This window comes from Achroia grisella, unplaced genomic scaffold (genome assembly GCF_030625045.1).
Source record: "Achroia grisella isolate CSIRO2021 unplaced genomic scaffold, CSIRO_AGI_Agris_v1 utg48351, whole genome shotgun sequence".
Taxonomy (NCBI): domain Eukaryota; kingdom Metazoa; phylum Arthropoda; class Insecta; order Lepidoptera; family Pyralidae; genus Achroia; species Achroia grisella.
This window is the reverse complement of record NW_026712887.1, coordinates 1-22,248: the sequence shown is the minus strand read 5'-3', so window position 1 is coordinate 22,248 and position 22,248 is coordinate 1. Positions and strand designations below refer to the sequence as shown.

The window sequence follows — 22,248 nt, the reverse complement described above, 5'->3', positions numbered from 1 at the left end:
ATATAGGTTTCAAGTTGTATCACATTGTAAATATATGTAGGTGCATAGATATTTTAGTACATGTATTAATCTTTTTCTTATCTATTCCTAATTTAAGATTTTAGATATTTACTCTTAATAATTTTCTTTGTCTTTCCATCAACAGTGACATGACATCATTCAATGCAACAGACACGACGCATTCAGAAATTATAATGACAATGTAGTCCAATTAGTAATGTAATAAATCCGAATCTGAACCAGTCATATGCCAATAGGTAACTCCAAAATATTTGGGCACGGAACTCGATAAAATGCAAAAACCGACTAATACGGTACAGCTGCATCTTGAGACAAGGCCTTCATTAGGTATAGCACCTGGTGCTCTTGTTAACCGTGATAGTGCCAAAAGAAACATTTGGTGTCCGGTAGGTGTGATCTACAATTCTATTTATAATGAGAAAATAATAGTATAATATGAAAGATTTTATAAAAAAAATATGTAAATCTATTTTTTGTTTTCAGAAGCCGGAAATAGAGTTTGATAGTTGGTGTAATCCAAATAATCCTAAATTAATCACTTACAAAGAAATTTCAAAAGCAACGAATGTCCTTAGAGAACATTTTCCAGTCACTCCTCTCCTGGTTAATGATTTATTATATACATATAAGATACCTACAGTCTGTTCTATTATCATAATTTCGGCCATTCTTTTACTATTTCGTGGAAACATGGGATATCACCTCATCATATCTAGTCACAAAGACTGTTACTGACCAAAGGGCTTTTTAGCGAGTTGGATTTGTTTAGAAATGGAGTTTGGCGTTTATTACAAGCAATTTTCCTGATCATGCATCATTACCATCGTAATTAATTCCTGGTGAATACACTTCACTAGGAATAAACCAAAATCACGCTGGATTGACATCGTTATTCTAACACCCACCAGTGGTGCCCATAATCGTCTATTTAAAATTTAAGAACTTGTCTGTATTGATTACTTGATTTCTTAATAATCGATATTGGCGTCATGTAGTATTAAACATACCAAATATACTAAACTAAAAACACTCCATGTATCTAATTATCCTGAATGTATAAATAGCTTCAGTATACAGGATAAAAAGATTATCAGGGTGTATCATCATTTTATCATTGTATCATCTCCATATATGTAGTTTGTAGTTTACATAAATCTGAAATTACAATACAGTTGAATAAAAAAATATGTTGTTCCGAATTTTTTTTTCTATTATCACATTGTAAGTATTACAGGTATACTTATCAATTTCATACTCATAGGAGTATGAAATTGATAAGTATCATCACTCTAAATATCTACTTGAATTATTTTTAGAGGTCTCGGTGTTGCGTTCAATTTGGATTGGAAGTTAATTACAAATTAGAAATATTTCATCGAACTGGAAGGTATAATAAATTTATGTTACAATTATTAGTACATATTAATTATTAACATACGTCTAAAACGCTCACTATTACAGTTTCAATGAGAGAGGAGCATTATATACATTGCTAATGTTGAAGGAAAATCAACGTAAATTTGGAGTTATTACAGCATCAACAGGAAGTTGGGCTATGGTATATTTATTTATTTGGCTATGGTATGGTAAATGTATTAAATTATTTACCTTGACTTCGGCCTACCTTCACGTTATCCAATGAACGTATATTGTACCATGTTGTTGTGACGGTTAACATACCCGAAATGTAACATGTTGATTCACAGGCATTGGCATACTATGGGCATAAACTTGATATTCCTGTAACTACAGTCCTTCCATTAAACACCTTGATAAATGTGGTGGAAAAGTGTAAAGGCTATGGAGCAACTGTAATTTTGAATGGAAAAACTCTTGCCGAAGCGAAAAACCAAGCATTTATCGTACGCGCTGAAAGTGGCGCTACTTATTTAAACAGGTTAACCACGTAAACTTTCACATACCATTCTGTTTCTCTAAAATTTCTGAAATACATTATTTCCTAAATACCTCAAATTCTCTAAATTCCAGTCTGTTTAAAATGCGTGTTAAATTATTGTGTTATTTCAAGAAATTGACAACTGATAGAAGAAATAGTCTTCATAGACTCAATAGCTCTTTAACTCTTCTCAAAAAACTTATTATAGAAAGCTCTTTCTAAGAGCATCATTACGTGGTATATGAGCACGCATCACATGAGAACGTGTAGTATATATCTATCTCTCTATGCTATTCATGTATATGTCTTTATTTGCCATTTTCATGTACATAATAAAAACAAGAAAGATTAGATCTGCCTCTAATATCTTTTTACTTCTGTATCTTTAACTTTTGTTTTGTCACTGTATTAAATAGTTATTGAAATGTGCAGTTATGACCACCCATACGCAATAGCCGCTGCAGGCAGCATCGGCGTGGAAATAATGGAACAGCTGCCACAAACCGACGCAATTTTGATTCCAGTGGGGGGAGGGGGGCTACTAGCAGGTATCTCTACCGCAGTCAAGCATATAAAACCTGAAGTATTGATTTATGTATGTAAATACTTCTGTTGTGTTATATGTACTTTTATGATACTTATCTACAAATATGAGAATGAAGTTTTGTACACAGATATAAATAGGAGTATTGCTCTAAATTACACAGATATAGCGGGCACAACTAGTCAATAAACAGTCTATAATTTTACTGGTGCCTAATGAAGTACATCGTAGTTTGTAAACACAGTTATATCTTACTATTTTAGGGTATAGAACCAGAAAAATGTTGTGGTTTCTACAAAGCTATGAAAAATGAGCATCCGTATCATATTATAGCGGGTAGAAGTATTGCCGGCTCCTTAGCAATATCCACCCCAGGTCACAACGCCTTTCACACTGCAAAACCATCTATTAATAAAATGGTAAAAATTAAGTGTTTATTTTTGTTGGTGGTGGTCTCGATTTCTAGCATGTTATAAACATTTTTATTGTTCAGGGTGTTTTCTATTATATTATGTGTGTATTTACAAAAAAGTATAACAGTTGTCTAATATCGAAAGAAAAGCTATGCTTTTCGGTGTTTGTAAAATTCGGACTTTGCGTTATGTGACGTTAGGGTAGAGACCCGCGTTTTGTGGCGTTAGGCTAGAAGCCACTAAGCCATTAAGCCCTATGTTTAATAAGTAATAGTTATTAATTAATTGCCTGTGTCTAGGTATTGGTGAATGATGATTGGATATCACGCGCCGTTTTGCACTTAACAGAAGAACAGCGATTTGTAGCTGACGGCGCTGGCGCTACAAGTTTGAGCGCTTTGTTCGGTCTTCCCAATATATTACCGGAATTACGAGGCAAAACGTGAGTAACTTCATTAATTAAGTAACATTTTTTGTCAAAACTAGCAATAACAGCATACTGTAGTAGCTTATACTAGAATAAAAATATAAATAAACCAGTGAGAGATCTTTACTTTCTTTAAATTGTTTTTACAAATAAATCCAATTACAAATACGTACGTATAAGAGCTGTGGAGTCTCTCATTCGATATTTTAGAAAATTCTAGAAATGTTATACATGGTTGTAACAATAATAATTTTAATATAAGATTATTCTCATGTCAAGATATTTACAGCAAATTGCATAATTTGAATTCAATTATGTTTTTTGTTTAATACTAATTACTATATATTTTTTTTGCACATGCAATATTCGGTATATAGCCTATATTTGTTTAAGGGTGGTCTGCGTTATCAGTGGAGGAAACATCGACACCGACACCTTGCCTCGGTGCATTGAGCGTGCAAAAGCAGTGGAAGGTCGAATAATAAAAATGACCGTATGAAATTCGTATTATAATTATTGTAACGAAAAATAAAATTATATGGAGTAAACAAATTTCCTCAAGAAGTAAAGTGGAAATTTAAAATATTCTTTGAAACCTAAAGCGTTGGTTTATTATATCATGGATATTCTACCTGGTTTCCAGCTTAGTTTAATACTTGCTCTTTTAAATCAATCCCGTTTATGTAGGTGTATTTAATAGTTACTATAGCTTCAACTAACTAAATTTAGGTAACTCTGCCAGCTGACGAAACGACAGAGCAATTAAAAATTTTTAGTACAATTGCGAATTTGGGCTGTAATGTACGACAATATTATACCGAACATGCATGGCTTACTGAAAACGACTTCTATACTATTTACGTAAGATTTCTTTCATAAATATTTAATATCGAAACCAATAAATAGTATTATATTTTGAGTAGGTATATTTACTTTCTTTTTATATTTGTCTTATTATTCGTTTTTATTGTTACGCTCATGTAGTAATTTTATTTTTAGTTAACACTTACATGCGAGACACGTGATATAAAACATGCGTGTACGTTAAAACGAGTTATGGAAAGATTATTTCCCAACATGTGCCATTTTCTAGAAGAGCCTTTTAGCCCTATTCCAATATGTTCCTGCTTTGCCAAGAAACTTCCATAAATTTACAAAAGTATTATTTAAATTTATAATAAAGTATTTTCAGTAGATACCTATATTTTCTATTACTTTATGTATGCAAAATTACATTTTTATTAAATAAGCGTATATGCCATGTTTGATATTATATGTGATACTTTATTGTCATCAAAGATGTAGATGTGCCTAAGTAAATTAGACAATTCTATGCAGTACCTCTTTTATTTCACCCTATATTAATCTTAACAGAACCAAAATTGATTCTAACTAAATTACTAATCGACAATTTTACATAAAACTACGTGGAATAATGTTATTGGAGAATTGTTAATAAGAGCATGCAGTGGCATCACGATAAATTGTGATTTTAGCGTGTATTAAATTAAATTAAATGTGTATTTAGCTTTTATGATATTAAAATCAGATGATAAAGTGCATTAAAGTAATTGCATCGTCATCTCCATCCATATCTGTTTAATTTATGTCATCATGCACAAAGACATAGAAACTTCTGTATTTTACTGTCTGACTCCGGTAGGTATAATAAAAAAGTCATTGACATGACACTAAAAGAAATTATGAAGTAATATAAAACATTTATATAAATTAAACCACAAAAATATCAATACGCCTTAAATTTTATTAAATTAGATTTTTAATATCTAAATATTATCAAAATTTTACATACTAAATTAGATTTAACATTCCATTAGCTATGTCTCGACGAAACGTGAGTAAATTATTACTTTATATGTAGATATTTTTTACGAATTTTAATACATATTTGGTAGGTAACTATTGTTATCAATTGTTCATATTCTAATAAATGTACACAGGAGGATTTTGATGAATTTTGTGATCCCGAAAATCCAAAAGTAATCAAATATCAAGATATAATAGATGCCGCAAATCGAATAAGGCCTCACATTATCAACACCCCGTGCTTGGTTAGTTATTAAACTTTCATTTTTCGAAAAATCTTTTATAATTTCAAACTCTAGTTTAATAATTTATTTAGCAAATCCATGAAGCTTTCTATTTATTACATTAGAGTTTGCATTGGCTACATACTGAGCTAATGACATTTGTAATACTACTGAGGGAATTTCTAAAACAAGCGTATTTTACAATCAGAAATACGGTCACTCTTTGATCCGAGACAATTATTACCTAATATATCAGAACATATATTTTTATCGGATTTCCAGGCTTCCCATTTCCAAAAAGAATTTACTATGCACTTATATTACAAATTGGAATTCCAACAACAATCTGGAAGGTAAAACCTATACCATACATATTCTGTAATATGATCTAAACAAAATAATAGATACGTATAAATTTATAAAACTGATATCGATGCCTTTTTTAGTTTCAAGGAAAGAGGTTCATTGAATGCACTGCAGCTACTCCCTTTGGATAAGAAAAAGATAGGGGTGGTCGTAGCTTCTGTTGGTAATGAAGCCGCAGGACTCTGTTATTATGGTGCTAAAATGAATGTACCCGTAATAGTAGTAATGCCTAACTGTGTACCAATTGCTAAACTTCAAAAGTATCACAACCATGGAGCCAAGGTGATGGTTCAAGGTGGCAATCTAATGGAAGCACAGAGATACGCTCGTGCAATCGCACGAGATAAAGGATTGACTTACATAAACGGGTTTGGGATATTTATCTATGTCTGTTACAAATATGTAATTTAAAAAATCCAACGCTTTATATACCTATTTACCTACACTAATAATTTCGTTACGGAATTCATGAGATTATTACCGAGTATTGTATTTATATAGCTATTAATAATATTGTAACACGTGACTTTTTAGTGCCTTTATCAGATTTCTTTTTAATTTTAATAGAAATTATACAACACACTTTTTATCTGGCCTATGTATTCAAAATAATATTTTGAATAGCGAAAGATATTTCGAATAAGTTCTGTAGTTTCGAAGATTAGGTAAAGTAGTGGCTGTCCACATAGACACCGTCTCTCAAAAATACCACTGAATTATATGAACTCGTAGCAAATTGCTACGCCAAGACTACGCACAATAGCAATACATTTCTTAACGATAAAAGAAACAAAAACCGTTTAAATTTTTCGAAAAATTATTTCATGAATATAACGGAATTATCAGTATAAAAATTTAATAAGTTTCTGTAGCAATAATTCCGTTATTTTCTTTAGCAATAAATTAAAATACCGTTATAAATACCTACAATATCTACCTATATATATATCATTCTGTTTAATTTAGACGTGACCATCCGCATATCCTAGCCGGGTACGGTACCATAGCATTGGAGATTCTGGATCAAATGCCGTATGTGGACGCAATAATTGTACCGGTTGGCAGCGGAGGATTGGCTGCAGCAATCGCCACTGTGATCAAACATGTCAAACCTCGCTGCCTTGTCTATGTTAGAGAATAACCATTTCAATTACATTTATTTAATCTAATAATTAATAAACCAAGCACTTCTGTTACAGAAGAAATTCTATCTTTGTATTTGAAAATTAAAACAGTAAAGAAATGTTCTGGTAAAAACATGTATTTTAGCATTTTTGGGATATCATTCGTAACAATAAAAATTAAAAATAGAATTAATATGGCAGTGAGATTATTAATATGTCTAAACATGCTTTACAGGGAGTACAGACTGAAGCCATGCCGGTATTTTTTAAATCGCTTGAGGACGGTAGCCCTGTAACAGTACCAGGACAGTCAACCCTTGCCGACTCCATTGCTGTACCAAATGCTGCTGTCAACGCTTTACATAACGCTCGTCCTCTTTTAGATAAAATGGTAAACCTCAACTATTAGGTATTTAAGTAGGTGGGGTACTGAACCCTAAACTACAATCTATTTAGTGACTGTACAAAGTGATTTTGTTTAAAAAACGCCGATTTAAATATTTATAGCTGGGTACATTTATCTACTTTTACACATAATAACTGCAAAATATATACAATATATAGGTATGCAAAGTTAGTGAGCTTATCATAATTTAATTTTGAGAAACCGTTAAATATTAAATTGATTGTGTATTAATTCTATAATTATCTTCCAGTTACTTGTTAACGAGGAATGGATCGCTCGTGCGATGTTGCATTTAGTAGAAAAAGAGCGATTTGTGGTTGAAGCGGCTGGAGCATGTCCACTGGCTACAATCATTGGAAATCTTGTTCCTGAGCTCAAATTAAAAAAGTAATAAAATAAGTATCACAATACAAAACAATAGGTAGATAGTTCTGTTTTGTACTTATCAAGGATAACTATGTTGAACTGGTAGTGCATTTCAACTTTGTTAGGGCTTAATATAAATAAATAGATAGGTATAGGTATTAGTATGTTTTTTGTGAAAATATATTTTTCAAAAAATATCATAATCCATTAGAAGACGTGTAAACCGTCAGATGCAATTATCATATTTTTTATATAATTTAATAATAAAATGTTAAATTGAGAACCCTTACTTTTTGACATCGCGTATAAATAATTTCCTATGTTATACACTTGTAGCGTAGTTTGCATTCTGAGCGGCGGTAATGTCGATAACCTACTACTGGTCCGATGATCACGTTGTGGACTGTATGATTATGTATTTTAGAATATATATTACAAGTGTTAAGAGAAGTGCGTGCGGTGCCCAATGCACGGAATGGCCGAGTGAGGTGTCGCGGCAGATCGGGCTCGCTGCCGGCTCGGATGCCCCGCGGCGCCCGCAGACCCCGCAGCCGTTGGCGTAGCAATTTGCTACGAGTTCATATAATTCAGTGGTATTTTTGAGAGACGGTGTCTATGTGGACAGCCACTACTTTACCTAATCTTCGAAACTACAGAACTTATTCGAAATATCTTTCGCTATTCAAAATATTATTTTGAATACATAGGCCAGATAAAAAGTGTACAATCCTCTGTCAGTGAGTAGATATAATATAGTAGGTAACTAATAATTACATAAAATTATATCTACTCGAAAAAGTGATGAACGGACTGTGTTAAAGATGATATGGCAAGAAAGAGAATAACGAGATGACGAACAGGGATGAATAAAAAAAAACATATTACGACGACCCCAATGGAATGGAATAACGTATAAGATTATGAGGTATTTCTGTAACACATAGGTATTTATATAGATACCGTAAGTAACTGTTTCTCTTAATTATATCTAATTCTTATAAAAGTTTAAAAGATTGTGTTGATTGATTGAATACCAGTTCGTGTATAAGCCAGCGGACGGAATTAAATTAAATTTAGGTGATACCGAAAGGTTCGAATTCTCAGTTATCATGGCGACAAAGTCGAGGGTACAAACGAAGGGTACAGGCTCTAGTGTAAACATAATATTAATATGAATATTAAGTTAATATAAATAAATATTTTTTTTATTTCTAACGCAGGTGGGAATAAAAAACAACCCTATGGAAAATTCTCAGCTACTGAAGCTTCTCGCAAATGGAGGATACAACTTGGTGCGATTATTTAGAGACAATTCATGGGTTGAAGACGATACTTATAGCATTGAGGTGAATACCAAACAAATATATGGCTTTGTCAATACATTTTAGCGACAATTAAAATACTTGTATAAGATAGCAGCTGGTACCCACGATTTCGTCTGTGCTAACTTTGATCCTCCATTTCAGCCCTTTCTATTTTTCAATTATGTTTTAAAATGAAATATATCCTGACTCCTTCACCCTATCACGAAGATAAAACTATCTTCTTACCAAATTTCATTAAAATCAGGTCAGCCGTTAAGTACCTAATGAAAATGTAACTAACAGACAGATACACTTTCGCATTTATTAGTATGGATATGGATTCAATTGTGGAAGCTTGATTACGTAACGCTTTATACATCGGCCCACTACAGTGGCGAATATAAGATAATTTGTGAATTGTAACTGGCCATTAGGTATGGTAATGGAATGGCGCATCCGCCTTCGCTAACGGTTTACGCTGGCGGGGCACCAGTGAAGGATGATAAGATGAGCATGAAGTCAGGTCAATTAGCCCATCGTGACAAATTAATCAGGAATTTATCACGATGGTTTCCAGGGAAACCGCGTGGAGGTCGACCTCACATGGTACATTGCCGGCAATGGGTTCGTTAGTCCGCATTAATAACAATCCCCTTCCCCCCGGCCATTACGGTTAAATAATACTACAAAAAATATTTTTATAAGTAGCTCACATGTCGATATTTTATCGCACCCCCTTCGTATAGCCAGAAATGGGGCAGATTAATTTTTTTATTAGCAATCACTTTATATATTTTAAATCTTTTTGCTACATAAATAAATAGCTACCGAATTACAGGTTAAACTTGTTTGTGAAACACGAAACCTGGAGCATGCTTTGGAACTGAAAAGGATAATAGAGAGAGCGTATCCATGTACTTCTCTTTTTGAAACTGAGCCTTTCAATGACAAAAGAATCTGCCCATGCTATGTCAGAAACTCAGGAAGACCTGTAACTTGTAAAGTGTAATTAATATAAGTAGGTACGTGTACTAATTAAATATTTTCAATTTAAATAATTCTGGGTATGTAACTCAGTTGTTAGCATAGCAGGCGTATTATATTTGTATCCAATTAAAATTATTAGTGCTAGAAATATATATATATATATATTAGGAATTAATAAATGTTTCATTTATTTTGATGATTTTATTTTATTGTTTTGTATTACACATAGGTAATAGCACAGATAATATAATATTACATAGTAATAGGTATAGTATTATACAGAAAACAGGAACTACAAATTTCTCTGTAGATACATTCATACTTAGGTACTTTTTTCATATCCTTATATTTCAGAAAGTATTATTGTGGTTCTATCGATTTTATATCTATAGATGTATAATAATAATCCCTATTTTCTTTTTTAACGGAATCATGTATATAGGTAATGTGCGGCTGGACTCTTTTCGCTAGGGTATTAGTCTTGTTATTGTCAGGAGGTACCTAGCTACTTATATGAAAAAAATAAGAAAGTTTTGCGAATCTTTACTAAAGGGTGTTAATTTTTTTTAATGTTTGCCTACTTTCTACAATAGTCATAGTTAAGACAGGAAGTATGTCAAATCAGATAGTTTAGACTAAATTTTGATGCTCCAAACTCGATTATTGTAGTCTATTTCTTGTAGGTATATCAGCCCTGATGGTTTAGCCCATTACTTGCGGTAGTTACGGGTTCGATTCTTGCATGATGCTATTCATATAATTCTTTGTATTTATCATTGTTCTCTATCTATATTAAGTATTTACTCGGTTAAGTTAAGACAGCCTCGGTAGTTATCCTGCATTTATTTTTCAATTATTATTGAATATAGAATGTTAATAAGGGGATGTTAAAGTAATATGGTCAGAAATGCTTGAAGCATTAAGATAATAAAAATAAAATTGTAAAATAGAAAACCCAAATTATTAGCCATATATTTTCTATTTATCTACTATAAAGTTTTGCGTTTTATAAAAACAACAACATCTTAACCAATAAGTCTTAACAAATATATTACTGTGCTTTTAACAAAACATAATGTAATTTATAATAGAACTACACAATATACAAATAATCACATAAGGATAGTAATATTGTCACAATTACGTCTTAATTAATATGCTTGTACCAATGTTTCATTTGTATATTTTATCCATAAAAGTAGCCATCTTTACATCCCGTTTACTGAGACCATTCACATCATGAGATGCCAGTGTTACCTGTGAAAATTTTAATCAAAATATATTTAAGGATCCTCTTGAATAGTCTAAATTTACGAATATAATAGAATATGTGAAGTTAAAGTTAACAAACTTCAAAAAATTGCAAGAGAGACTTCAATTTGTGTATATCTCTAGACTCTAGACTCTATATAGCCTCTCATTTGGGCAGTTGTGCATCTACAGGTGTGTATAAAAGTCAACTATTTTTCTACTGTGCATGTACAAAATTCATCCATTGATTTTTCTATGCTAATACAAGTAACACATAGAGAAATCAATGGATGAATTTTGTTTCCTTCATATCATGTTCTTGCATCTAAGCATAGAAATCATGTCAGTGAACAGACTAATGTTGTGAGTAAGACCAATACTATCTGTAGTTTTCAAAACTCACCTGTAATTTATTATAAACATTGAACCATTCGGGATGATGGTCCATTTTCTCAGCTATCAGAGCCACTCTGGTCATAAAACTAAATGCTTCATTAAAGTCTTTAAACTTAAACTCTTTCTCTATTGCATCTCGCTTGTCTTGGACCTTCCATCCTGATTGAAGTAATGGTTGAAGCAAGCTATCCCGTTCTTCACCATTTAGTTTATCTGCCTGGAAATATTTCATATTTGAGTAGATTATACTAGAAAAATATACATATATGTGATACTAAAAGTATCACTACATTGTTATAAACTAAATACATATAAGATAATATATAGCTAATACTAAAATTGCACCAAATTAATTAATAGTAGTCTATATAAATTTAATACTAAACATTTGTTAGTGTATTCACCATAATGGGATTTAGTTAATTTAAATAACATTGAACTGGCTGATTATTATGATGATTTCGAAATATTTTCTCTGATAATTAAACAAATTAAGAGACACTAATAGTAGTATCTCATCCAAAAATGGAATAGCTACTTCCACGGAAAGAGTTTAAGTGCCGTTGGTTATATTCTCTTTATGAGATATACATATTAAATTTACCATTTTCCTCTTAATAGGCGAAGCTGCAGACACGCTGGCAAATGCGGCGAATGAAGTAACATTGATTGCAGTACGAGTTTGTAGCGTCGCCGCCGACCCTGTGGGGTGAAAGTGTATCGCTATCGAACCCGCCTTAAACAAAGTTTTTCTGAATGACATATTGTAGTATTTAGTTATGTTGTAGTAGATTATTGTGGTTTAAATATACTAAGTTTATTAAAAAATATTTATTCTATATATCAGTAGCAGTTGTTTAGATTTAAGTCGTGTATAAAAATTTAAAATACATTATAAAATACATTTCCATGTTTTATTTCAAAACAAAACTCAGACTGACAGATTGACAGACACAGCCAGCTGATCTTAAAAACCACAGGTTGTGTTGTGAAATGTGATTAATAGGGGACTTTTTGGCGGGAAGTCAAATAGAGCGGGTGTTTTAAATATTTTTCCTTTATTTTATATTTTATTTATATTCAATAATTTGTATATATAGGTACAACTAACATAATTTGTAGTTAATTACAGTCCTAAAATGGGAAGTAAGCGCAAAAAGCGCAAAGCCGATGATAATTGCTCCCCAGAAAATTCGAGGGATGTCGACAGTCCCGATTCTGACTCCTCAATGGATGAGGATAAGTATAAAGTTTTTAAAATCGATAATTACTGTCGCCAATATCCTGAGGATGGAGGAAATTTTGAATATATAGTTATTTATGAAAGTACCGATACGAGGCCTTTAGGCGACAGAGACCTTATGTCCCTTGGCGCCTGTCTTAAGCGCCAAAGCAAGGGTATAAAACGTTTCAAGAGAATTAATAAATATAAAGTTGGAGCCATTTTTGAAAGGCCAGAAAGTACAAAAAGATTTACATGTTAAAGCCACAATACCTGCAACATTAACAGAAATAACAGGGGTCATAAAAAACGTACCTATATACATGTCAAACAAAAGTATTTACAATGGTATTTCCAGCTCCAGAGACGTCGTCTCGGTGCGCCGGTTTATGCGAAGAAGTCGTGATGAAGACGGTAACACAAGTTTTCTGCCCACCCAATCAGTCGCCATTACCTTTGCCTGTCCCACACTCCCTACGAATGTCGATATCAACTCATGGTATTTCGAGGTAAGCGCTTACACCCCACCAGTAACACAATGTTTAAAGTGCCTGAGATATGGCCACATTGGTAAATTTTGCAAAATACTCAACGTTGCTCAATATGTGGAGAAAACCATCATTTTAAAGATTGCACTAAAAATAGCACAGAAGCTGTATGTCTTCACTGTAATGGTAACCATATAGCTATCTCAGCTGAATGCCCAATTAAAAAGAAGAAAATACAAGAAAACAAAATAAAACACAAGACTGTTCCTTTCTCTAGTTTATTTAATGAAAAATCTTTTCCATCTTTAAACACTAAAACTAAACCTACTGACAATATTAACACATTATTGCAAAATGATGACTTTTTAAAACTAATCATTGCATCAGTTATTAAAATTATTTCTGTTAATAAAACAGATGACTCTCCCTTAAACTCAGAAGGCATAAAAAACATAATTTTAGATACTTTTAAGATTTCCAGTACTAACACTAATTAATAGTATCTCTTTAATGGATAATATTTTAAATATTATCGAGTGGAATGCCCAGAGCTTGATAAATAATAGACTTGCTTTTACTTATTTTTTATATAACAACAATATACATATCGCCCTTCTTTCTGAAACTTGGCTAAAGCCTTTCAAAAACTTTAATATCAAAGGTTACAATATAGAAAGATTAGACATTGGTAATAATCATAATGGTGTAGCCATTCTAATACAAAACAAATTGAATTATGACAGATTAAATACATATCACGATGATTCTTTGCAAAATATCGCTTTAAAATTATATTTGAAAAATGAAACAATTTCTTTTGTTAGTTTTTACAGCCCTACATCCGCAACGTCACGTAACTTTACACATTTACATTTAGATAACTTATTTAAATCTATCCCGTCACCTATGATAATAGCGGGTGACTTTAACGCCCACAATACCACTTGGGGTTGCTCTAGAACCGATTCTAGAGGCACTATTCTTCTTAATACTATTGAAGACAATGATCTTTGTATAATTAATAATGGTCAACCCACTACTGTAGGCTCTGATATATGGAGTCCAAGTGCTCTGGATCTTACAATTGTTTCTGCCTCTCTGTCACTCCGATGCAATTGGTCTGTACATGATAATCCTTTATGGAGCTATCATCTTCCAACCATCACCCACCTTTTATGTAACACTGTAAATACAAATAACATTTCCATTAATCATAGTAATTTTTTTAGGCCAAATTACAATAATGTAAACTGGCTTGTATACCAAGAGACTGTTGATAATAAATTATGTAATGAATTTAATTACGATCCTTCCACCCCTTTAGACTCCTATAAACAAATGTGCAATATTTTAATAGAAAGCATTAACACAGCTAATAATTCACATGGAAATTTAAAACATTCTTTAGTCTGTAATCACAAGACAAGACTTTCTTTGCCATGGTGGAACAATACTTGTTCTCAAGCAATAGAATTATGTAAGAAAACTTACATAGATTTTAAAAATAATCCCAATCAAGAAAATTACATAAGATTTAAAAGACAACAGGCAATCAAAAAACTTACTCTCAAAAACGAAAGAAATGCCAGCTGGTTAAAATTCTGTGAGTCGTTCAATCGGCAAACTCCTCTATCAGTTATCTGGAATAAAATGAAAAAATTTAATAAAACATTTAATAACAACTGTTCACTTATATCTTCAGACACTGATTGGATTTCTCCTTTCTTAAGTAAATTTACATCCAAACCATCAACTAAAAGTAGACCCAACATACAGGTATCATTAAATAATAATAACAGCTTCATTATAAACCCTTTTACTATAACAGAATTTTACAGTGCCTTAAACAGCAGACGTAACACAGCTTTCGGTCTTGACAATATCTCTTACAAAATGTTAAAGACATTATCACCCAATTCTAAAAACACTTTGTTAATGTTACTTAACTCTCTTTGGAATACTTCAGAAATACCACCCGATTGGAAAACAGATTGTCTGATTCCTATTCTTAAACCAGGCAAATTGATAAATCATTCAGACTCCTATAGACCTATAGCATTAACATCTTGTATGAGTAAACTTTTCGAACAAATGATTAAACAAAGGTTAGAATTTTATATAGAATCAAATAAGTTATTACCTTCAAATCAGTTTGGCTTCAGGAAAGGTTTTTCAGCTACAGAGAGCTTAAATCATTTAAACCTAGATATTCATCGTGCTTTTTCTAGTAACAATATACTGGTTTCTGTCTTCTTTGATATAGTTGGTGCTTTTAACAATGTTAATCATCATATTCTAACTAATGAACTGCAAACACTAGGAATACCAGATAAGTTGATTAACTGGATTTTTAATTTCCTACATAATAGACAAGTCTATGTTAAGTACAATAATAATTTATATGGTCCACAATCTTCATATATAGGTGTATGTCAAGGGGGAATATTGAGTCCACTGTTATTTATTTTGTATATTCATAAAATTAATATTATTCTTGGTAATGAAGTCAGCAATTTACAGTTTGCTGATGATTTAGCAGTTTACTGTTCAGGCTCAAATATTCATATAGTAGAAAATAAAATAAACAAAGCTCTAAAGAAATTAAATGTTTATTTTAAATATTTACAATTAGATATTAGTTTAGATAAAACTAAAGTTGTTATATTCAGTAGATCAAGAACTTTGCATGCTAATATTAATTATAATGGTAGCATACTGCCTGTAGTAGCTGAAGCCAAGTTTCTTGGTGTAACATTAACAAAAAATCTATCTTGGAATAAGCATGTCTGTAATATATCTGATAAAGCTTCTAGAGCTTTTAATATTTTAAAATGCCTTTCCAAAACATTTTGGGGGGCTGATCCAAAGATTTTACTTATGTTATACAAATCCATAGTCCGTTCTCACTTTGAGTACAGTTACCTTTGCTTTGCTTCCAACCCCACACTCTTAAAAAAATTAGAGACAATCCAAAATAATAATTTGCGTCTAATCACTGGTGCAATGAAAACAACTCCAATAGTCTCTCTCCAAGTAGAATGCAACATTCCATCTCTGTCATTAAGATTCAAATTTCTTAAATTTAAATTCTTGCTAAAATTACATAGCTTTTCCAATAATTCACTGTTACAAAAAATTACAGATTCTCAAACCATTGCTTCTTCTTCTAATTCCATAAAATTCCCATACATTCTCCTTGATTTCTCTGCAATGAAAACTATAATTGAGCAAAATAATATTCATGTGGCAAATAATAAGTGGGCATGTTATGAAGGGACATATGACAGTAAATTTTGTAATATGACAATAGAAACAGATAAGAACTTAAAATGTAAAGAAGAAGTTTATGAACATCTTTCTCAATGGCCTTCATTTAACACAATATATACAGATGGTTCAAAAAATGACCAAGGTGTGTCATTAGGTTTTTACCATAGCGACATAAAAACTGGTTATGGATTTCGATTACCTACCATTACTAGTATATTCACTGCCGAAGCCTTGGCTATTTTGCAAGCTTTGCATTATATTAACGAAGATATATGCGCTAAACCTCATAATCAGTGGCTTATCATTAGTGACAGCATGTCAGTCTTATCAGCGTTGCAAAATCATTCATTTAGTGCCAAAACAAGCTATATTATTTACCAAATTAAAGAACTATGGACTGTTTTGTTTAATAAAGGAAAAGAAATTATATTTACTTGGATACCGGCACACAAAGGTGTGACAGGTAATGAAGAAGTAGATTACCTTGTCAAAACTGTCAATAGATTGGGTGGCGAGTCCAAAAAAATTTTCTTACCTTGGCAAGATTTAATTCCTGAAATTAGGAAAAACTTATTAAAAAATTGGGAAGAAGATTGGAAACGTACTACCAAAGATAAAGGTACTTGGTATGCAGGTATAAACAGTACTATTGGCAAAAAACCCTGGTTTATTCAGGGAAAAATATTTTTAGAGAGAAGATTTTATACTCAAATTTGTCGACTGCGATTTGGACATTGTAAATTCAATGCACATTTACACCGAATGAAGATCATTAATTCTCCGATTTGTCTTTTATGCTCTAGTAACGAAAATCAAACATTAGAACATATATTTTTTTATTGCCCGGCCTTCAATTTAAACAGAATTTTGCTCATTGCCAAGCTTCAAGAACTATATAAGATTATTCCGCCATCGCTTCAAGAACTATTCAAATGCACTGCAACTTTTAAACCAATTTACGACTTTATCATAGCAACTATCGGAGAATTATAAACATTTCAATTATGGACACATACAAGGACTTAACACAAACTTATAATTAATGAAAAGATTTGGCGATATCGCCTTGAAGAATTTTTGAATTTCATGGAAATACTACTGAAGATTAGGCTGTATGGTTTCGTACCTTTGCCTATCCACTTGTGGATAAAATATACCACTACTACTACTGTGATTAATAGTCATTATTTGTTAGTCCGTTAGAGGCTTTATTGTCATATCTAAGAATAGTAAATATTTTGAAAATAGTTCTATATACTAATACAAAGTAATAAACTCACAAATAGATATATTGTGTTAAATATGTCCTCATGAAAATAATATACAACTCTTACTTTTTGGCATTGTGGAAATTGGACTTATAATATCCAATTAATTAGAAAAAAGAAATTAAGTAAAAACATAACCGTTTAATAGTCGACGTCGCCTATTTGATCAGCGGTGATATATATAAGTTCAATATAAACCTATAAATGCCGAATTTAATCAATTTATTACCTTCAAGAATTTATGATATACTGGAGAAAACTGGTATTTGTTCCCATAGACAGATCATTATTTTGTCCATTTGGGATATACAAAAATTAACAAACCTGTGTAAAGATGACATTTTGCTGTTGAAAAATATAAGTTGTAATAATTTAGAACCTAATCCCTCTACATGTGATGCACTTTTAACTAAAAGCAATTACTGTAAAAAAGTTGCAACAGGATGTTCAACAATAGATACATTTTTGAATGGGGACTCCGTAGAGGTACTATAACAGAATTATATGGAGAGAGTGGATCTGGAAAAACACAGTTTGCCATGCAATCTGCAATCCATACATGGGAGAATGGATGTCTATTTATTTGTACAGAAGATCTGTTTCCAGTTAAGAGATATGAGCAAATTAAAAGAAGTCTACCTAACTACCAACATAGTATAAACTATGGTAAAAATATTTTTATTGAACATATAACAGAGTCTCAGGATTTACTGTCTTGTGTAAGAGTTCGCATTCCTAAACTGTTAAATGAAAACAAATTAGCATTAATTGTTATTGATTCTATAGCAGGTCCGTTCAGGTCAGAGAGATACTAATTATATACAAAGAGCAGAAAATCTGAGGGAGTTGGCTTCTCTATTAATAATGTTGGCACAAGAATACCAGTTGGCAGTCCTTTGTATAAACCAAGTCACTGCTTCATTTGATACTGCTGATGTACTGCCTTCATTAGGGCTGGCATGGTCCAATATGGTCACTACAAGATTACAATTAAAGAAAACTACTGAAGTAATGAACTTAACAAATACCACATTACATCTTAATCAAATGTCATATAATGTTTATATAAGAGAATTATCTGTAATTTTTTCTCCTGATCTACTTAATTCAACTGTTAGGTTTATAATAACAGAAAATGGGATATCCTGCCCAATAAAATAAATTAAAGCACCTACCTAGTCTCCTTTTCTTCTATGCCATTAGTTACACATTTACCTAAGTCTTAGAAATCATATAAAAATAAATATGTTTCATCAGTATGCAATAAGATAGGATCATTAATATATATATAATACATTTCATATAAGACAAGACATACATACATACATAAGAATAATAGTTATATATAGGTGATCATGCATGAATGTGTATAAAGATGTAGGAACAATTGCACGAGGCTAGAGAGTAGAGACGTTTTTATAGAATACTAGCTGTCCTGGCAAACATTGTTTTGCCTTAATATAAAATAATAAAATAGGGGTGACTACCCCTAACATTTAGGGGGATGAAAAATAGATGTAAAATTGATGTTTGCCGATTCTCAGACCTACACAATACGCTCACAAAATTTCATGAGAATCGGTCAAGCCGTTTCGGAGGAGTATGGGAACGAAAACACACGAGAATTTTATATATAAGATTATTTTTTTATATTAGTTTGTGTAATATATTTCTGACAAGCACTGCTAGTTGGCCCTAAGTCGCCCGGCAATTTAATATCAAGTTAGTAATTACTATTGCTCTGATCCATTTAGTTTACTCCCTTGGAGACTAGTTCGTTCTATCGGTCTCGACTTCGCAACCGCGATAGCTCGAAAGAGCGCTCCTAAAGTTGAAATACAGACACTAATGACCATATTGCTAGCAATGTACCATGTCAGATTGACTTCCACGGGGTTCCCCCTTGAAACCATTTGGATAAATTCTTGGTAAATTTGTCACGATAGGCTAACGGACCTGACCAGACCAGACCTCATACTCATCTTACCATCCTCCACTGCCAGCGTAAACCGTCAGCGCAGGCGGGTGTACCATACCATTATCATCCACAAAAAAAAACTACTCTCTACTGAATCAATATTATAATAGTATGTAGGTATAATGTATTCACTATCCGGTCATAATGTCCACATTTTGTGGTCCCTTCTATGTTGTTATATGCGGTTTCTACTGTACTGTAGTTTTAGCAAAATTATAGAGAATCTTTGTGCTTGTTCGGGTAGATCTCTATGGTAGTGCTCTTCCGATCTAGTTCGTTCGCGACGAACTAAGCAAATCTGATTGAGATGTCACTTTGACAAAGCAAATACGTTCATTTGTTTACATTTTTAGTAATTGGATTTCCATTTTCACTTTAATTTGTAAGCCAAACCTTAATTTATCCTACGCCCATACTGTACTAAAAAATCATTTGCAATGGCATGCAATTCATGCGCCAAACCGTTTACATTATTTCGGAACGAGGTTTGTAAATGAAACTATTTAAAGTATGAAATCGAACTTTAAATGTAAATAGTCGCTATATTTTAATCCTTATTGTTTTCAGAAAGGATGTCCCAATTGTGGCTTTGCTTTTTGTTCTAAATGTTTAGCACACAAAATGTTTGTGCAGAAACTAAATGCCGAGACCAAGGTATAAAACTATTATTTCAAAAATGCATAGTTATTTAATTATCTTGTGTAGTGATTTTTTTTTAATAATTAATGTTTTGGTTTTTATTTAGAGTGATTCACATTTGTTATTTGTACTACTATAGTAGAACACAGGAAAATATGTAGAATCTAACACTAGGTTATAGAAAAATATTGTATTATATTGAATGACTGAGATTGTTAGTTTTAACAAACTAGTCTAGAATACAATACAACAAAAAATGACAAATAGGTCTGTTAAAATGCCAGATTGCTATTATGCATAATTATTACAGGTTTGTATGAAATGTGCAAAAGCACCCAACTCAAGTAAACCAAGAAATGTGGAACCACCTGATGCATATTTCAAGTATGTGCTGTTATAATATTGTTAATTTGTTGTTATTTAATTACAAAATTACTAGCACTTTAAACTATCTTCTAGGAGAATAACACCAGGTACAAACCTGAATGACAATCCCACAGCAGGAAATTCCAAAGATCAAGAAATAGTTGAAAGATTAAATAAGTTAAAACAAGACAAGACTGAACATAATTTAAAGCCTGACGAGAAAATAGCAAAGCGACTACAGGGTCTCACCAGAGAAGTACCACCTACCACAGACCATGAACTACAGTTGCGTCTGGCAAACCTGAGGTTACCACTCAATGTTTATCAAAGGGCAAACAAGGGATATTTCAAGTCAATTCATACATAAATAATGAGTATTTATTTTATAGCAATACCATGTTAGAAGACACTAAAAAAATTATTTATAATTGTTAGAAAATATATATGGTTTTACTTTGTTGTTGTTGATTTTTTTTGTTTAATGAACAATTATTGGTTTGTAATTTCAATATTGTCAAAAATTTGTTTACTTCAGAATAGCAGAGAGGGTGACTCACTGTCTCCTTTGAGTTATAGACCATTTTATGTTATTTACTACTTCAAAATTTTATTATAAGCAGCAATTGTAATAGTTTATTATTTGAGACAAATAAAGATGGTTATTACTATTATTAATAACACAATGAATAAATAGTATACACTCTAGTCATAATATCATGCAATTAGAAATGCACCAAAAACTGATAGATCTCAAATACACTTTTAATTTTGTTTTTAGATTTCATTGCCACCTCCAGACCAAAGAACAGAACAAGAGCAAACTGATGATTTGCTAAAACAATATATAGAGCAACAAAAATTGACAGTACATATAAAGATGAATTTGATACCCTAGTGAATGAGATGGAGGTGAGATTACAGAGAGTAAAAAGTGGCAACTGTATTAAACCAAGTGGTTCTCAAGAACAACAAGCATCTAAGACTGAAGATGAAGAAGATGCAGTAAAAAAGATAGTTGAAAAAAAGTGTAAGTCTTCATATAAATACAAAAGAAATTTTGAGCATGTTTGAAATCTGAAGGGTATGCACAATTTTTTACAGGAACACATGTTTATGTAGGATCTAAAGCTATTCTTGGTTTTTAATAAAAGCGGTTTTATATGCCTATATATATATATCAGTATATTTTTTATTATTACAAATTATTCAAAAATTATTATGATTTGAATTATTACAGATGTGTTGAACTTTAGAAACTTTGAGATTTGAAGAAAGTATATGGATTTAAAATATATACTGATATTTCTAACTAACAGACCTATTGTAATTTAATAAATAAATCATACATGCTGAGGTCATCTTGTCTTTTACTTAAATTCAAAATACCAATATTCTACTGTTATATTATTTGTTCTTTAGATGAAAGCTGAAGCAGTATTGGAAGATCAGGAAGTTTCTTCTCTG

At 31.7% G+C, this 22,248-nt stretch overlaps 4 protein-coding genes and 1 pseudogene across 5 annotated transcripts; 4 read left to right on the top strand and 1 right to left on the bottom strand.

The window, feature by feature from the left end:
* The first annotated feature begins 149 nt into the window (after positions 1-149).
* LOC131845771 (L-threonine ammonia-lyase-like) lies at positions 150-4,564 on the top strand. Of its 2 annotated transcripts, none has more exons than XM_059194863.1 (11): positions 150-407; positions 508-624; positions 1,338-1,408; positions 1,483-1,579; positions 1,728-1,918; positions 2,351-2,513; positions 2,726-2,881; positions 3,175-3,317; positions 3,696-3,795; positions 4,032-4,163; positions 4,302-4,564. In XM_059194863.1, exons 1-11 carry the CDS (start codon positions 294-296, stop codon positions 4,449-4,451), a joined length of 1,434 nt encoding a protein of 477 aa, XP_059050846.1. In that variant the 5' UTR covers positions 150-293; the 3' UTR covers positions 4,452-4,564. The 2 variants fall into 2 exon arrangements, with proteins under 2 accessions (XP_059050846.1, XP_059050845.1); XM_059194862.1 differs by having other exon boundaries at positions 505-624.
* A 441-nt stretch (positions 4,565-5,005) lies between these two features.
* LOC131845774 (L-threonine dehydratase catabolic TdcB-like) lies at positions 5,006-10,045 on the top strand. Its single transcript, XM_059194865.1, has 10 exons — positions 5,006-5,157; positions 5,264-5,374; positions 5,636-5,706; positions 5,800-6,087; positions 6,686-6,848; positions 7,079-7,234; positions 7,500-7,636; positions 7,952-7,997; positions 8,836-8,961; positions 9,758-10,045. Exons 1-10 carry the CDS (start codon positions 5,143-5,145, stop codon positions 9,926-9,928), a joined length of 1,284 nt encoding a protein of 427 aa, XP_059050848.1. The 5' UTR covers positions 5,006-5,142; the 3' UTR covers positions 9,929-10,045.
* Positions 10,046-10,930: 885 nt separating this feature from the next.
* Positions 10,931-12,316, bottom strand: LOC131845772 (pterin-4-alpha-carbinolamine dehydratase-like). Its single transcript, XM_059194864.1, has 3 exons — positions 12,158-12,316; positions 11,561-11,770; positions 10,931-11,163 (listed from the first exon to the last, which is right to left on the bottom strand). Exons 1-3 carry the CDS (start codon positions 12,314-12,316, stop codon positions 11,080-11,082), a joined length of 453 nt encoding a protein of 150 aa, XP_059050847.1. The 3' UTR covers positions 10,931-11,079.
* Positions 12,317-17,768: 5,452 nt separating this feature from the next.
* LOC131845773 (DNA repair protein XRCC3-like) lies at positions 17,769-18,968 on the top strand (annotated as a pseudogene).
* A 1,209-nt stretch (positions 18,969-20,177) lies between these two features.
* On the top strand, positions 20,178-21,811 carry LOC131845770 (abscission/NoCut checkpoint regulator-like; the record flags this gene model as incomplete). The annotated part of the gene is made up of 5 exons (XM_059194861.1): positions 20,178-20,264; positions 20,347-20,433; positions 20,729-20,802; positions 20,878-21,090; positions 21,651-21,811. Coding segments are annotated over exons 1-5 (583 nt in total), but the record flags the coding sequence as incomplete, so codon positions are not given.
* Positions 21,812-22,248: the final 437 nt, after the last annotated feature.

Bases quoted from the DNA above. Each gene is read 5' to 3' on its own strand.
- LOC131845772 (XM_059194864.1), bottom strand. From the start codon at position 12,316: ATGTCATTCAGAAAAACTTTGTTTAAGGCGGGTTCGATAGCGATACAC. The intron at 11,771-12,157 runs GTAAATTTAATA...AAATATTTCCAG, and splicing joins CGCCTATTAAGAGGAAAATG to GCAGATAAACTAAATGGTGA. The intron at 11,164-11,560 runs GTGAGTTTTGAA...AAATTTTCACAG, and splicing joins ATGTTTATAATAAATTACAG to GTAACACTGGCATCTCATGA.
- LOC131845771 (XM_059194862.1), top strand. From the start codon at position 294: ATGCAAAAACCGACTAATACGGTACAGCTGCATCTTGAGACAAGGCCT. The intron at 2,514-2,725 runs GTATGTAAATAC...TTACTATTTTAG, and splicing joins AACCTGAAGTATTGATTTAT to GGTATAGAACCAGAAAAATG. The intron at 3,796-4,031 runs GTATGAAATTCG...AACTAAATTTAG, and splicing joins GTCGAATAATAAAAATGACC to GTAACTCTGCCAGCTGACGA.
- LOC131845774 (XM_059194865.1), top strand. The intron at 5,707-5,799 runs GTAAAACCTATA...TGCCTTTTTTAG, and splicing joins TTCCAACAACAATCTGGAAG to TTTCAAGGAAAGAGGTTCAT. The intron at 8,962-9,757 runs GTGAATACCAAA...ACCGAATTACAG, and splicing joins ACGATACTTATAGCATTGAG to GTTAAACTTGTTTGTGAAAC.